The 18,425-nt window shown below is 46.5% G+C and overlaps 1 protein-coding gene across 1 annotated transcript in view; it reads left to right on the plus strand.

Moving 5' to 3' along the window:
* Window positions 1-18,425, plus strand: part of LOC124619686 (photoreceptor-specific nuclear receptor-like) — a 164,811-nt gene that overhangs the window by 75,908 nt on the left and 70,478 nt on the right. The window contains 1 exon segment of the mRNA XM_047146236.1: window positions 7,800-7,877. Within this exon segment, the coding sequence (XP_047002192.1) occupies window positions 7,800-7,877 (78 nt within the window).

Below are 18,425 nucleotides of genomic sequence, written 5' to 3' on the forward strand. Positions count from 1 at the left end.
CTAGGCGTCAAAGATACACATACAGAATAAAGAGGAAGCACAAAAAACAAACAAGAGAAAGTTTCGTCCATCGTAATCAGCAATATCTTCACAACAGACAACTCGAAATGTCAACAAAGCTTCCAGTAACTTGTTACCGAAGGTTCGTGATGACAACCTTTCGTCTCATCATTGTCTACACATACATCACCAAAAGGTTTGCAATATGTTATGCAATTACTATCCAACAACGATATTACTGTATTTGGCTTCCCGCGGCTGTTATCGGAAACAGGCGGTGACGTTAGTGGTGACTAAGCAAAATTCATCGCACCTTCAACACTTTTAGATTAATTGTGAAACGTTTTAGCGTGTCTCGTGTAATGTAGTTCGTAGAGCAGTGCGATTTTATCCATTATCATGAATACCCCTGAGAATGTAAAACGGAGGAAGAAGATGTCGTGAAAGTGGGCACATGTAAGTGAAAAAGAGCTCATATTCAAATTTGTAAAAGTGTGCCAGGAAGAAAAAGAGCAGACTGAGGCAATGACACATGTATAAAAGGCAGTCTTACGGGCGACAAAAATGGTAGGAAAGTCACAAAGAACAATAAATTAAATTTGAAAGATTTTAATAAAGTGGCAGAATCCGCGAAACAATTAAAAATCCTAGAAAACAAGGGCCTTCTAGAAATGTAGTTCCTCTAGATGACTTCGATAAAACGTAGTGGTCAAGTATTACGAAGAGATCATTGAGAAAGCTATTTATATTTTCAAAAACTGAGATAAATTTTCAGGGGGTAAAGGACAAATTTCGGAAAATTTTGAAAGAGATTGTGGTACGATTCAAAAAATGTGAAAATAAGAGAACCATCCTAACTCAGCGTCCCGACATTGTTGCAAAACGTGTGCAATACTTGGGAGCAATAAAAAATAATGAAAACACCAGAGATGCTCAAGGACAAAACGTGGCTGCCTACGCTTTATACCATGAAAATGTTGTTAGCATGAAGATCCGGCTGTACTGACTAATAGCAGTGCAGGCCAAAGAGCTATTATGGTCCACTCTCGAGAGCAATGGATTTCATAGAGATAGTCAGTGTATGATTCTGAACCTAAATCCCAGGATTATCACGGTGATTTGTAAAGGGCTAATTATCACGAACAGAATTTCCTAACATCCCAGCTAGAGGTACTGTTGTTCTCGGTAACGTGCTGTATCACACTGTTCAGAGAAATAGACTGCCCTACCACTGCTGCAACTCGAAAAAAAGGACATAAGTGAATGGTTTATTCAGAAAAAATTCAGTTTTGAACCGAACTTTTACAGCCCGCATCTCGTGGTCGTGCGGTAGCGTTCTCGCTTCCCACGCCCGGGTTCCCGGGTTCGATTCCCGGCGGGGTCAGGGATTTTCTCTGCCTCGTGATGGCTGGGTGTTGTGTGCTGTCCTTAGGTTAGTTAGGTTTAAGTAGTTCTAAGTTCTAGGGGACTGATGACCGTAGCAGTTAAGTCCCATAGTGCTCAGAGCCATTTTGAACTTTTACAAATTGTGCGTTTTAATAAACCAACGCCTGTTTTTTTAAAGCAGATACTGTTTTGAAGCGTAGGCGATATACTGTTCTGAGGTTCCCACCATACCACTTGATTTGGAGCATATAGAACTATTTTGGAACACAATGAAACAAAAAAATAACAAAAATCGTTTCTTCCATTAGTTCAACTAGTGGATAATGCCCGTTTCACAGTTCCCCCAAATGTGACGTCAGTTTGACATCGCGCGCAGCATCGAGAACCGCATAATCGGCTGTCGACTTTGTGACAATGAAAAACAAAGCTGTCCTCTTAGATTCCTGCCTAACCACACACTCGGAAATCGCTAAATACACTCCTGGAAATTGAAATAAGAACATCGTGAATTCATTGTCCCAGGAAGGGGAAACTTTATTGACACATTCCTGGGGTCAGATACATCACATGATCACACTGACACAACCACAGGCACATAGACACAGGCAACAGAGCATGCACAATGTCGGCACTAGTACAGTGTATATCCACCTTTCGCAGCAATGCAGGCTGCTATTCTCCCATGGAGACGATCGTAGAGATGCTGGATGTAGTCCTGTGGAACGGCATGCCATGCCATTTCTACCTGGCGCCTCAGTTGGACCAGCGTTCGTGCTGGACGTGCAGACCGCGTGAGACGACGCTTCATCCAGTCCCAAACGTGCTCAATGGGGGACAGATCCGGAGATCTTGCTGGCCAGGGTAGTTGACTTACACCTTCTAGAGCACGTTGGGTGGCACGGGATACATGCGGACGTGCATTGTCCTGTTGGAACAGCAAGTTCCCTTGCCGGTCTAGGAATGGTAGATCGATGGGTTCGATGACGGTTTGGATGTACCGCGCACTATTCAGTGTCCCCTCGACGATCACCAGTGGTGTACGGCCAGTGTAGGAGATCGCTCCCCACACCATGATGCAGGGTGTTGGCCCTGTGTGCCTCGGTCGTATGCAGACCTGATTGTGGCGCTCACCTGCACGGCGCCAAACACGCATACGACCATCATTGGCACCAAGGCAGAAGCGACTCTCATCGCTGAAGACGACACGTCTCCATTCGTCCCTCCATTCACGCCTGTCGCGACACCACTGGAGGCGGGCTGCACGATTTTGGGGCGTAAGCGGAAGACGGCCTAACGGTGTGCGGGACCGTAGCCCAGCTTCATGGAGACGGTTGCGAATGGTCCTCGCCGATACCCCAGGAGCAACAGTGTCCCTAATTTGCTGGGAAGTGGCGGTGCGGTCCCCTACGGCACTGCGTAGGATCCTACGGTCTTGGCGTGCATCCGTGCGTCGCTGCGGTCCGGTCCCAGGTCGACGGGCACGTGCACCTTCCGCCGACCACTGGCGACAACATCGATGTACTGTGGAGACCTCACGCCCCACGTGTTGAGCAATTCGGCGGTACGTCCACCCGGCCTCCCGCATGCCCACTATACGCCCTCGCTCAAAGTCCGTCAACTGCACATACGGTTCACGTCCACGCTGTCGCGGCATGCTACCAGTGTTAAAGACTGCGATGGAGCTCCGTATGCCACGGCAAACTGGCTGACACTGACGGCGGCGGTGCACAAATGCTGCGCAGCTAGCGCCATTCGACGGCCAACACCGCGGTTCCTGGTATGTCCGCTGTGCCGTGCGTGTGATCATTGCTTGTACAGCCCTCTCGCAGTGTCCGGAGCAAGTATGGTTGGTCTGACACACCGGTGTCAATGTGTTCTTTTTTCCATTTCCAGGAGTGTATTAATTTCATCCTTCGTTCTCAGATCAGACTGAATAAATATAACATTGAATATTGCAGAACACACTTGTATTCCATTTATAAGAAAACCCCAGAATGTGTTAACAACGTTAACATGGAAAAAAAATATTGTATGTGATAGGATGCGAACCTACGCTAGCACTTAATCATGTGATGTTTGTCTCCTGTCTTGATTATCGTATTCTCTCTTGAGGCTTATATCGTTGATGCGTTATTAAGTGTCATTTAATGATAAGGTGACGTTTTGGTGATGGATTTTCAGTGCTCCATTACCTTGAAACGCCGTACTGCAGATTATAAAACAAGTGTGTTTCGTGCTTAATTTTGTAAATTATTGACGATAATGACTCACTCCTGAGAGGGCACTCTTATATGAAGGTATTAACCGTCGATAAATCATTGCGTGCCACTATATTATACCAATAATTATGACAAATCATTCGAAGAATAAAGTTTTTCCTGCAAATCTCCGGTACCCACGCATTAGGCCTTGTGAGAGGTCCGTATCGAACGCTAACTAAAGTCGATAGCCGACCATGTGATGGTCGATACTGCGCGTGACATCAAAATGACGTCACGTTTGCGGGAACTGTTGTGAAACGAAATAACCAACGAGTATTTATCTAACATCACCCAGCATGGCTGCTTAAAAGTTTTCAAACGTGCGAAAGGAATTTAAAAAAAAATGCGCAAAGATGGATTAATGGAGAAAGCGACAGAGAATATAATAATCAATGTTGGTCTGGACAGTGAAGATGAATATGCAGGACATAACGACGTTAGTAATATGGAAACTGACAGGATGGATGAAATTCGAACGGACTCCAGTGAAACAGATGCCGGAGATGAAGAACTTGGCCTCTAACCTTTTCATGATGAGCCATCCATTTCATAACTCTAATCACCAAGGTAAGTGCAGCTCTCATTCCAGAACTGTAGTTGTACCGTCCTTCCTCCTCTCCACAAGCCCTGTTACGAGCTGACCCGTGATAAGCCGACCGAAGCGCCCTAAATCGCAGATGCATTAACACTGTGATCGAGTGATATGTTGCTATTGTGGCAGTTCCTGTGCCAATCGTGTCACCCCTGTCGTTGTTTGTAAACATACACACAGGAGAGAGCCTGTGTAGGTATATAGGCTCTCTAAAGCACAGGTACCATGTCCGCAGCTCGTGGTCGTGCGGTAGCGTTCTCGCTTCCCACGCGCGGGTTTCCGGGTTCGATTCCCGGCGGGGTCAGGGATTTTCTCTACCTCGTGATGACTGGGTGTTGTATGCTGTCCTTAGGTTAGTTAGGTTTAAATAGTTCTAAGTGCTAGGGGACTGATGACCATAGATGTTAAGTCTCATAGTGCTCAGAGCCATTTGAACCATTTTTGAACAATTACCATGAGCGCTACCTACTGGTGGAATGCCGCACTCCAGTGGATCGCAACATTTGACATGAAAATAAAGCACCAGTAGGCACACACTACAGACATGTGTAGAACAGTAGAACGAACATCCATCGTGCGTCAAAGAATAATCGTGACCACCTATCGGGTTGCATCATCGCTTTACGCGAAGAAAGCTTGTCAACAGCGAAGTTGCTGGAAGTGTTCACCAAAGTGAAAACCATGTGGTGCAGATATGAAATCGCTTTCGATTGACAAGTAGGGTTGAGGACTTACACCGCACAGGCCATCCACGTCCGACAGGTGTATAGGGTGACAAAATCTACGACTTTTGAGTCAAAGCATGCGCAGAGTGAGAGCCCGAGAAGAGCGTTCGGAGAGGCTACGGACATCATGTATCGCATAAAACAGTTAGGAGACGATTGCGTGATGCGAATCTCCATTCGCGACGATTCTGGCGAGCACCACGTAGTACACGACAACACTATGGACTCCGTTACAGATGGGCTGTCCTTAGGTTGGTTAGGTTTAAGTAGTTCTAAGTTCTAGGGGACTGATGACCATTGATGTTAAGTCCCATAGTGCTCAGAGCCATTTGAACCATTTTTGAACAGATGGGCAAGAAATCATGCAGAATGGGCGCCCCAGAATTAGCGTCAGGTGTTGTTTACGGAACAAATGCATATCTGTTTGTACCCTGTTAATAGCAGATGACGTGTTCGGAGGCTATTCGATAATATCTAACGCCTCCGAACTGTATAGCGTAGTGGCAACAAGATGGTGGTGGACTGATGTTCTCGGGTGCACCACATGGGGACACAAAGCTCTCCTGGTTATTCATCTACATCTACATCAATACTCAGCAAATCACATTCAAGTGCCTGGCAGAGGGTTCATCGAACCACCTTCACAATTCTCTGTTTTCCAATCTCGTACACAGCACGGAATGAATGAGCACTTCTATATTTCCGTATGAGCTCTGATTTCCTTATTTTATAGTGTTGATCGTTCCTCCCTATGTAGGTCGGTGTCAAGAAAATATTTTCGCATTCGGAGGAGGGAGTTGATTGGAATTTCGTGAGAAGATTTCTTCGCAACGAAAACCGCCTTCCTTTTAATGGTTTCCAGCCCAAATCCTGTATCATTTATGTGACACTCTCTCCCATATTTCACTATCTCCCATATTTCACTCTCTCCCATATTTCACTCTCTCCCATATTTCATGATAATACGTGCTGCCTTTCTTTCACCTTTTTCGATGTGCTCGGTCAGTCCTATCCGGTAAGGATCCCACACCGCGCAGCAATGTTCTAAAAGAGGACGGACAAGCGTAGAGTAGGCAGTCTCCTTAGTAGGTCGGTTACATTTAACTTTTCTGCCAATAAAACGCAGTCTTTGGTTAGCCTTCCCCACAACATTTGCTATGTGTTACTTCCAATTTAAGTTGTTCCTAATTGTAATACCTAGGTAATTAGTTGGATTTACGGCTTGTAGATTAGACTGATTTATCGTGTAACCCAAGTTTAATGAGTTCCTTTTACCACTTTTGTGGATGACCTCACACTTTTCGTTATTTAGGGTCAACTGCCACTCTTCGTACCATTCAGATATCTTTTATAAATCGTTTTGCAGTTTGTTTTGATCTTCTGATGACTTTCTTAGTCGATAAGCGGCGGCGTCATCTGCAAACAACTGAAGACAGCTGCTCACATTGTGTCCTAAATCGTTTATATAGATAAGGAACAGCAAAGGGCCTATAACACTACCTTGGGGAACGCCAGAAATCACTTGTGTTTTACTCGATGACTTTCCGTCAATTACTACAAACTGTGACCTCTCTGACAGGAAATCATAAATCCAGTCACATAACTGAGACGATATTCCATAAGCACACAGTTTCACTACGAGCCGCTTTTGTGGTATAGCGTCAAAAGCTTTCCGGAAATCCAAAAATACGGAATCGATCTGAAATCCCTTGTCTATAGCACTCAACACTTCATGTGAATAAGGAGCTAGTTGTGTTTCACAGGAACGATGTTTTCTAAACCCATGTTGACTGTGTGTCAATAGACCGTTTCCTTTGAGGCAATTCATAGTGTTCGAACACATTATATGTTCCAAAATCCTGCTGCATGTTGACGTTAACGATATGGGCATGTGATTTAGTGGATTACTCATACTACCTTTCTTGAATATTGGTGTGACCTGTGCAACTTTCCAGTCTTTGGGTACGGATCTTTCGTCGAACAAACGGTTGTATATAATTGTTAAGTATGGAGTTAATGCATCAGAATACTCCGAAAGGAACCTAATTGGTATACAGACTGCACCAGAAGGCTTGCTTTTATTAAGTGATTTAAGTTGCTTCATTACTCCGAAGATATATACTTCTATGTTACTATTGTTGGAAGCTGTTCTCGATTCGAATTGAGGATAGTTTCATTGCTTCTCGGTACAGGAACCAGATTATGCAACCAATAGAGGGACAGCATCGTGAACATTTTAGTGACAAGTTCATCTTGATGGATAATAACTCGCGTGGCCATCGAGTTATTCTCGTGAACAGGTTCCTTCAGAACGCTAGGATCACCAGAACGAAGTGGCCTGCCTGTTCCGCGAACCTGAATCCAATCCAAAATATGTAAGGTCGATTGAAAAGAGCTTTCTTTAGACCTCGGCATAGACCACGTACTCTGCGCAACATGAGCAGAATCTCCATTGAAGAGAAGCACAGTTTGGGCCACCGCTGGCGTGATAACTTCATTGGTATGACACAATGGATTTAAGAATGTGTTGGAGCAAGGGACGCACCACCACGTACTGATGTTGCTCGGAGATGCTGTCGAAAACCACCCATGTGAAACAGACGATTTTGTCTCTACACAGTTATTTTATTTATGTATTTGTTTTTGTGATTTGGACGCATTCCAAATGAATGCCTCAGAGTCCATTCTTTTTTCTTTGCCATGAGTTTCGAAATCAAGGTTCGATGCAAAACTTTTGTTGATACGTGTATGTAGTACCTTCAGACGTACGTCTGTTGACAGCAGTACAGCACGGTGGTGCTGCAGTCACGCTGCACGTTTGCCGCCTGTCCACAGCGGTGCAGCACGAGCGAGCCCCCCGGCTCGTGTCGCGCCCGCCCCCGCAGCCGCCGCCGCGCCTGGGGCTGGGACTGGGCCTGGGCCTCGGACTCGGCCTGCCGCCCCCGCAGCCGCCTCCGCAGCCGCCCCCGCAGCTCACGCTCGATCCTGGGCTACTCTACCCTGCGCTCGCCTTGCCGACGCATCACGTCTTCACCCAACAACATGCTGGTATGTGTGTCTCCCAGAAGGAAAAACAAAACCTAGCAGCGTTTGTCTGTCGTATACTGGTTCATCTCAGGAAGAAAATCAGCTTTCCTTGTACATCATTTCCAACCGCGAAGATAACAGATTACTTTTTAATGCTAAAAACGATTTTAGCCTAAAATATCCTGGGTTTGCACTGCATTCCGTGACATGTATGTTTTTACATTACATTATACATTGGTAGTCTACATCTACATCTACATACATACTCCGCAATCCACCATACGGTGCGTGGCGGAGGCTACCTCGTACCACAACTAGCATCTTCTCTCCCTGTTCCACTCCCAAACAGAACGAGGGAAAAATGACTGCCTATATGCCTCTGTACGAGCCCTAATCTCTCTTATCTTATCTTTGTGGTCTTTCCGCGAAATGTAAGTTGGCGGCAGTAAAATTATACTGCAGTCAGCCTCAAATGCTGGTTCTCTAAATTTCCTCAGTAGCGATTCACGAAAAGAACGCCTCCTTTCCTCTAGAGACTCCCACCCGAGTTCCTGAAGCATTTCCGTAACACTCACGTGATGATCAAACCTACCAGTAACAAATCTAGCAGCCCGCCTCTGAATTGCTTCTATGTCCTCCCTCAATCCGACCTGAAAGAGATCCCAAACGCTCGAGCAGTACTCAAGAATAGGTCGTTTCAGTGTTTTATAAGCGGTCTCCTTTACAGATGAACCACATCTTCCCAAAATTCTACCAATGAACCGAAGACGACTATCCGCCTTCCCCACAACTGCCATTACAAGCTTGTCCCACTTCATATCGCTCTGCAATGTTACGCCCAAATATTTAATCGACGTGACTGTGTCAAGCGCTACACTACTAATGGAGTATTCAAACATTACAGGATTCTTTTTCCTATTCATCTGCATTAATTTACATTTATCTATATTGAGAGTTAGCTGCCATTCTTTACACCAATTACAAATCCTGCCCAAGTCATCTTGTATCCTCCTACAGTCACTCAACGACGACACCTTCCCGCAGACCACAGCACCATCAGCAAACAGCCGCACATTCCTATCCACCCTATCCAAAAGACCATTTATGTAGATAGAAAACAACAGCGGACCTACCACACTTCCCTGGGGCACTCCAGATGATACCCTCACCTCCGATGAACACTCACCATCGAGGACAACGTACTGAGTTCTATTACTTAAGAAGTCTTAGAGCCACTCACATATTTGGGGATCAATCCCATATGCTCGTACCTTAGTTAGGAGTCTGCAGTGGGGCACCGAGTCAAACGCCTTCCGGCAGTCAAGGAATATGGCATCCTTCTGACACCCTTCATCCATGGTTCGCAAGATATCATGTGAAAAAAGGAGCGATGCTTTCTAAAGCCGTGCTGATGCATGGACAGTAACTTCTCTGTCTCAAGTAAATTCATTATATTCGAACTGAGAATATGTTCGAGAATCCTGCAACAAACCGATTTTAAGGATATTGGTCTGTAATTTTGAGGATCCGTCCTTCTACCCTTCTTATATACAGGCGTCACCTGCGCTTTTTTCCGGTCGCTCGGGACTTTACGTTGGCAAGAGATTCGCGATAAATGCAAGCTAAGTAAGGAGCCAATGCAGTAGAGTACTCTCTGTAAAACCGAATTAGAATCCCATCAGGACCTGGCGATTTATTTATTTCAACCCAGTCAGCTGCTTCACAACCACATACATGGTGTTTAGAAACAAGATGTCAGAATCCATAAACTTTTGTTGAAACTTTCTGGCCACACCTGATCTGGAGACTGAGATATTTTGACAAGTGCCCCACTGTCTTATCCAAGCACGACTGACGGCCTGCCTCGCAGCTTTACTTTCGTCAGTACCTTATCTCCTGTCAAGTAGTGTCGTCAGTTGTCCTTGGATGACTCAGTCGGTGGAGCACTCGCCTGCTAAAGTGAGAGGCTTGGGACCCTGTTTCGCACATAGTTTTAGCCTGCTATGAAAGCTCCAATCATTACACACTCCGCTACAGCGTGACAAATTAACTCTGGATACATTTCCGTTGCTTCTTAGAACTCTTAATACTCAGACGGAAAAAATCACAAGAACAAAAAATATTAATGTAGAGAAATGAAATTTCGATCTTACATTTGTCTAGGTAACATATTTAATAGATTATCATTGCAAGATCACAGGGTTACTGTAAGCGCTAGATAAGCTATTGCAGATGAGAAATGCTGGTATATTAATAACCTGTGTAACCGCTAGAATGTTAAATGCAAGAAAGCAAACGTGCATGCATCGTGCCGTACATGTAGCGGATGTCAGTTTGTGGGATGGAGTCCCATGTCTGTTGCACTTGGGTTAATGCTGGCTGTAGGCGACTTTCTGGCCGCACCTGATACGATGACGATTGGAGACAGATCTGGTGATCGAGCAGGCCGAGGCAGTATGCCGACACTCTGTAGAGCATGTTGGCTTTCAACAGCGGTATGTGGGCGAGCGTTATCCTGTTGGAAAACGCCCCCTGGAACGCTGTTCATGAATGGCAGCACAATATGTTGAACCACCAGACTGACGTACAAATTTGCAGTCTGGGACCGTGGAATAACTGCGACAGTGCTCCTGCTGTCACGCACGAAATCGCACCCCAGACCATAACTCCAGTGTGTTTAGTATGCAATCAGATTGGTTGCAGGCCCTAATGCGGCCTCCTCCTAACCAACACAAGGCCATCACTGGCGTCGAGGTAGAACGAGCTACCATCAGAAACCATTACAGAGCTTCACCCTGCCCAATGAGCTCTAGCTTGACGCCACTGAAGTCGCATAATGCATTGGTTTGGGGCCAGTGGAGTGCTCGCTACAGGACATCTGGCTCGGAGCTGTCCTTGCAGTAACAGATTTGTAACAGTTCGTTGTCTCTGCGCTGCTGCTGCAGATGCAGTACGATGCGCCAGAACTATACGGCGAACACGATGGTCTTCCCTTATGGTAGTGCCACGTGGGCTTCCGGAGTCCGGTCTTGTTGCGACCGTACATTCCCGTGACAACAGCTGCCAGCAATCACGTACAGTGGGTACATTCCTGCCAAGTCTTTTTGCAGTAAAGCAGAAGGAGCATCTATCCTCTTGTAGTCCTATTAGACGACCTCGTTCAGACTCAGTGAGGTGTTGACAATGGCGTCTTTCTCGCTTTAAAGGTATTCTTGACTAACAGCAACTCACCACGTCCAATGGTCCGCCCTCGGTAGCTGAGTGATGCCGGCACGGTAGCTCAGCGTGGTCGGTCAGAGGGTTACGTGCTCTCTGTAATAAAAAAACTGAGTTACTCGATTAACAACGAACTTCAATGGATGTTTTACGACGTCCGCCCTGAGCAGATGCAACGATCAAAAGCGAACAAAACGAGATTAAAAAAAAAAAAAAGAAAAGAAAGTGGTCAGCGTGACAGACTGTCAATCCTAAGGGCCCGGGTTCGATTCCCGGCTGCGTCGGAGATTTTCTCTGCTCAGGGACTGGGTGTTGTGTTGTCCTAATAATCATCATTTCATCCCCATCGACGCGCAGGTCGCCGAAGTGGCGTCAAATCGAAAGACCTGCACCAGGCGAACGGTCTACCCGACGGGAGGCCCTAGCCACACGACATTTCATTTCATACCACGTCCAATCTCAAAGGGACCTAACGCTCACGACCGTTACAGTGTGTGTTTAAAGCAAACATGATTTGGATCCTCATAGTGCAGCTACTAGCGCTACTCTTATGCGACTGGCGTAAAAATAAATAGACACCATCTTGCAGTTGTAGAGACACGCCTGCCAAATTCGTTCATGTCGCATAACTCCTTGTTGTTGGGATTTTTTTCTGTCAGTAATATGCCACAAACGTCTCTACCTGACTTGTCAGTCAAGTAGCTCCTCAGTTTGCCTCATAAGGGCTTAGTGCAAAGTGCTAGCCCAGTCCGACAGCGCTTAACTTCAGTGATCTGACGGAAACCGGTGTTACCACTGCGGCCAAGCCCTTGGTTCTCTAACCGATTAGGGAAATTTCCGGAAAAGATGGTCACAACGATCTGACGCGGATGCGTGTCCGAGGGATTTGTTTTTAACCATTTGACTCTCTTATTCTACACTTACAAGGGGAGGCCGCCAATTGTGAAATTCAGATTTGATTCATACTGCGCATAATAAAAGCTCATGGCCAGAGGTGTAATGTGTCAAAGCATCAAGATGCACTTCTCAGCCGTTGTCGAGAAAATCGACAGTTAAAAGAAACCGTTGCGGTGAAATACTCTCTACGATTAACAATTTTCTACAGCGTCGTGGCGCAGCGGTAAGCGCTCGGGTTTGTAATCCAAAGGTCGCCGGATCGAATCTCGCGCCATGCAATTTTTTTATTATTAGTTTTTTGTAATTTATATATATATATATATATATATATATATATATATATATATATATATATATATATATATATATATATATATAAACTATTAATGAATTGTTTGTGCATGTTGGTGAAGGCGGATCGCTCTCCAATTGTACCGCCTCCATTTTTCCGTTTTTTTAACAGGGTGTACCAAAGCTCTCCCGTCCGCACTGATTTTCGACGATGTTATAAGTTGCGCTAGGGACCGCATCTACCTTCTTTCGAAGTTAGCAGGCAACTACGCTGTTATGCGGCGGCTCGTTTCGGCCCATTCAACATCTGTCCTTCAAGTGTAACGAGCGAGTAACAGAGTTTATATTTCATACCTGCCGCAGCAAATTTGTGTTCGTGGGGTCTCTATTCTAATTCGAACGTTTGACTTACGTTATACGTATTCGTTTCGGAATACCGTTTCTACGTCTTCCGTTAACTATACGTGGTTAACATTATGAAGACAATTAATAACATTTGTGAAATACAGCTTTGTTTGCGGAAAACATAATGATGTTCGAAGTCGCCAGTTTTTCCACGACAAACGACTTTCAGCAACTTATTATATGGATAATTGTTGCAACTGATTGCCGGGAATTATATATATATAACGGCGCGTGATTCGATCCGGCGACCTTCGGATTACGAACCCGAGCGCTCACCGCTGCGCCACGACGCTGTAGAAAATTATTAATCGTAGAGAGTATTTCACTGCAACGGTTTCTTTTAACTGTCGATTTTCTCGACAACGGCTGAGAAGTGCATCTTGGTGCTTTGCCACATTACACCTCTGGCCATGAGCTTTTATTATGCGCAGTATGAATCGAATCTGAATTTTACAATTGGCGACCTCCCCTTGTTAGATATTTCAAATCTCCCTTAATTTCCATCGCATATTCGGGAAACCTTTGGGGTAAGTCCTACGGAAATGTAATTCAATGATGACAGGAGTAGCCCTCGTTCAAGTGTTTGTCGAATACTGATTTTACTCTGAATTGTTACTTGATATAGGAAATTGAAAAGACCCAAAGAAGAGCGTCGTACTTAATCATGGATTCTTTTACTGGGAGAGAGATCGGGGAGATACTTATCAAACACGTTACGATAGAGGCCTTGTTGATCACGAACGGTGCTGCTAAAATTCCGAGTGCATACCTTCCAATATGAGTCAAGCAACAAATTAAATCCTCCGACGTAATCTAACTAAAGAACCAAGTTGAGAAAATCAGAGAAAATTGGAGCAGATATGGCTTACCACCACTTCAGCTAAATCTTCCGTGCCTTCATCGATATACAGGGTGAAATTAACAAATCCGACAAACTGCAAGGATGGATTCCTACCTGGAAGTCGAGGAAAAAAGGTTCTATGAATAAGTGTCCGGAAATTGACGATGTGCGTGTAACGACAACGAATAGTACCGGAGCATAGTACAAAGCTGCATCGCATCCATGTCACAACATACGTTCAAAGTAGGATGATGAGGCCCCTCCACGCCCGCACCAACGTGGTGACCAAACCAAAAGTTCTACTGTCACCTCCGTAAACATGTTAGTTATCTAGTAAGTGGATCACAGGATGCTGGGCTGTGATGTTGTCCGTGCGTCTGGGTAAGGCTACGCATTAACACGGTCCATCAGGTGATAGATAGTGGACGAAACGCGAGTGAGGGTAGCGATTTGAAGAGCAGAGGGAAAAAAGTGCCATGGCTCGTGCCGTGGGAAAAAAACCTCTGCGACAGTGGGATGGGTAGTAAGAGCAGTAGTGGCTAACTAGCTGCGATAGTTCATGCAAGGTTGGATTTGTTAGTATAGGTATCATGCATCATTACCGTGACAAGCGATGGCGATGTGTCCCAGTTGTTGCTGCTGCTGCATTCCTGGAACAATCAAGATCGTTATACAGTAGTGGGAGATCGGCCATAGATCATCTCACTGTGTGGGGGATGTGTAGAGTTTGTCTGCATGCAGTGTACGGTACGGCTTCCCTGTGTGGTGCCAGTTATTCGGCAGTGTATTCCAGCTGGATATCCAGTAATGGGTCTGATTAACAGGGGCTCGCCTGTGCCGTTATGTTTGCGTATGCTTGGCCATAGATGTTATGTCCTTACAAGTATGTCTTTTGGTCTTTTATGTTTCCATCTATGGTTGTGGTCGTAGTTCCCCAGATTCAGAATAAACGGGTTCTGCGAATGTCTGGAGTTTCTGTATAGTCTTGTGGTGAGTTTGTGGATTACCTCCGTGAGAGTCTCAAGTCGGTATTCCCGGTGAAGGTCCGCGATGCGTGTGTATCGTGGAGCATTGCTTATGATTTTGAGTACTTTGTTCTGTATGAGCTGCAGACGGCGCAGACGTGTAGGCGCAGCGTATCCCCAGACAGGAGCTGCGTACGTCATCAGGGGTGGGATAAGTGTCATGTACATGGACCTCGACACCCTTCTGTTCGGTGTGCTACGCCTGTTGAGCATAGGATAGAGCTGTTTGAGCCTCGCGCTAGCTCGGTTGGTCATCTGTTGTATGTGGTCCCCCCAGAGTAATTTCCGGTCCAACCAGACACCGAGGTGTTTGACTTTCTCGCGGAAACGTATTGGACGTGCATGTAGAGTTATTGGTCTGCAGTGTCGGTGTTTGCGCAGTTGCTTCGGTCTTCTAGTGAACAGAACGGCTTCGCACTTGTCGACGTTTACTCTAACACGCCATTTCTCCAACCAAGGCTCGGCCACTCTGAGTGCAGTCTGTAGGCGTGACGTAATGTTTGATGGTTTCCAATCTTGCGCAAGGATGGCTGTGTCATCCGCGTAGATTGCCATCATTGTGTTGTGTGTGGTTGGGAGATCGTTTATGTAGAGGTTAAACAGCAGGGGCCCTAGGATGCTTCCCTGGGGTACTCCTGCGTGTATACCGTGTTGTGTTGATTGTTTTCCCTGCACGTCAGTGTTGAAACTCCTGTCTGTGAGGTATGAGTGTATTAGACGCAGCAGCCCGTCAGGGAATCCCGCGTCGCTGAGTTTGCGGATGAGGCCGTTGTGCCATAGACGGTCGAAAGCCTTTTCGATGTCCAGGAACACTGCCCCTGTAGCTTTGTTTATGTTGAAGCCATGTGTTATATGTTCAACGACCCGTAGGAGTTGTTGTGTTGTGGAGTGGTGATTCCTGAAGCCGAATTGCTCCGGTCTTAGGATGTCATTTGTTATGCAGTGCCTAGTGATGCGTTTGAGAATCACCTTCTCAACAATCTTACTGAGCGAACTCAGAAGGCTGATGGGTCGGTAATTTTGTGGGAGGCTGTGGTCTTTCCCCGGCTTCCTGAACATCAGGACCTTGGCCGTCTTCCAAAAGGCGGGGAAGTGTTTGTGTTTTAGTATGGCATTCGTTATGTGTGTTAGGTACTCAGTTGCCTTATCTGTGAACTCCTGGAGGACACGGTTTTGAATGCCATCATGACCAGGGGCTTTCCTAGCAGCGGAATGCATTGTAGCCCAGGAGACTTCGGCTGTGCTAGCATGTCGAATGTCGTCGCGCGATGGTTGGGCTAGAATGCGTGTAACCTCTTGGTCAGTAGCAAGTGTGAACACTGGATCTGATGGTACCAGGTTCGGTGTGAACGACGCTGCGAGTGTTCGAGCCATTAGTTCTGCTTTCTCTTCCGCTGAGTATGCAGGTCCGTCAGGCCCTTGAAGCGTTGGGGTGTATATTTTCTCCCTGGTGAAGTGTCGGGCTAGCTGCCACACGCCAGGTCGTGCGGTGCCCAGCCCTTCGAGTTTTTGATTCCACTGTTGTGTTCTATGTGTTTGTATTTTATCGTGTATGATGCCCTGTAGTCTGTTAATGTGCCGTTTCAAGTACGGACGCCTGGTGCGCTGCCATTGTCTCCTGAGGCGATTCCTCATTGAGATTAGGCCCAGGATTTCCTGGGGCAGGGCCGCACTGCGTTGTTGTGAGGTGCGATCAGGTATGGTGCCTGCCATATGCGTCCCGGACGGCGTTAGTGAGGGTTTCCACTGCCTCGTCAATTTGTCCTGTTTCGTTAATTTCGTGTATAGGTGGGATGTGGCTATCAAGCGTTTGCTTGAACAATGTCCAATTCGCACGCCCGTAGTCCAACATCTTGCGTTGTTCCGTGTGCTGCAGTGTTTCCTCAATGTATAGTATTACAGGTTGGTGGTTTGAGGGCAGATCGTTTTCAACGGCAACGTTGAGTGTCGCTGTAATGCCCTTGATGAGGGCCATGTCTATCACGTCTGGCCTGTGTCCCCTCTGATAGGGAATGTGCGTCGGTTCAGTCGGCGCTAGTATAATGTAGTTTCTACCTAGCGAATGTTCGTACAGTTTTTTGCCGTTGGGATTTCGTATGCGTGAATTCCATTCTGGGTGTTTTGCGTTCAGATCCCCAGCGACTATTACTCGCGGTGAAATGTTGAGTAATGTGCTGAAATCACGTGTTGAGATGCCTACAGGGCTGTTGTATACCGATATCAGCGTGGTGTAGGCTCCGTTGAACTTGACTCTGACGGCCGTAGCCTCGATTTTTTCCAGTTCAGGGAGCTCTATGTTTTGTGTGCTCAATGTCTTTGTGTATGACGATTGCAGTTCCACCTGCCACGGCGTCTCCCGGTCGGTCGGTACGATAGACACAATAGCCAGGAAAGTTTAATTGTTTGCGCGGTTTAAGTTTAGTCTCGCTCAGTAGCGCGACAAGGATTCCCTTGCGCTCCATGAACGCGGCAAATTCTGCCCTTTTGTTGTGGATCGAGTCTGCATTCCAGAACAGGATCCGTGATAGTGTATGCTGGTCTGCGTTATGGGCCGGGTGTGGTGTATTATTCATGTAAGAGTGTGAAAGAGTGTTGTGATGGCAGTGTGTATGACAGCGCAGTATTGCCCGGGTTCGGCGCTCATGAGCTAGGTGATGAGTGTAGTGACGGCCGTCAGCACCTTGGTAAGGATTTGAACGGTCGTGTGTCGGGGGAATAGTGTTTCCAGTATTCCCCCAGGTGGTGTGCTGGTGTTGGGTGTGGCAGCCTGAGGTGCTGTTGTGGAGTTAGCGGCCGCTTGTGCGGGTATTGGTGTGTTGTTAGGAGCGGCATTTGTGCTTTGTGGCAGAGGTTGTGGCGCCTGTGTTACTTCTGTGGTGAGGGGGATGGTAGTGTGAGTTACAGTCTCGGTGTCTTGTTGACTGTTTTCCTGTGTGTTGCTGTTCCGTTGTTGCTGTGTGGCCTGTTGTGGTGATTTCGTGTTCCCCGCCCTGTGTTTGCGTGTACGTTTATTCCTCCTCTGGGCTTGGGGTTCGGGGGGTTCTTGTGTGGGTGTGTTTTCCTGTATATGGTGCGTTTCTTCGCAGCGCGTGATTTCCGGGAGTGGGGTCGTGTTGTTTGGGGGCACAGGTGTTCAAAGTCGCGTCCACGGGATTGCAGGGGATATGGATGGTAGCGGTTGCTAAGCAGGTTACACATAATCGTACTTTGGCTTACACTATGTTGGCAGGCCACTTGTCTGGAGCTTGTACAAGCGTTCGTCTCAGTATCCTGTTGAACCGGACCTCCAAATCTGGTGTAGGCACAGTCCGCCGCCTCACTGCACGTTCGTTTGTCTGAAAGGACCCAAGGTAACACAAACGCCCAAAAACGGCTTGAAAGGTTGTGTAATGTGATTGTTGTCTGTGAGGATACTTGTTTTGATACAGGTATGCTGCCTCTCGACTGTTTACATCTACTTGGCCGCAGACAATACCACCTCGGTTTGTTCCCGACATGAGTTCCGGACCATTCTGCTGTTATAGTACGCATCGTCAGTCTCACAGCCTGCTACTCGCAAAGAACATACGGGAAGTGGTCAGAGGAACCGCCATTCGTCAGCGTCATCTGCCGTGACAACGATGCATTTTCCGGACATATGTTCATAGGACACTTTTTCCTTCATTTTCAGTGAGGAAACTCTCTGCAGTTTGTCGGTTTTATTAATGTTGTTCCTGTATAAAGCTTTCCCTCGGCGTCTTGTCTCCGACTGTGGAAGAG

This window comes from Schistocerca americana, chromosome 6 (assembly GCF_021461395.2).
Source record: "Schistocerca americana isolate TAMUIC-IGC-003095 chromosome 6, iqSchAmer2.1, whole genome shotgun sequence".
Taxonomy (NCBI): domain Eukaryota; kingdom Metazoa; phylum Arthropoda; class Insecta; order Orthoptera; family Acrididae; genus Schistocerca; species Schistocerca americana.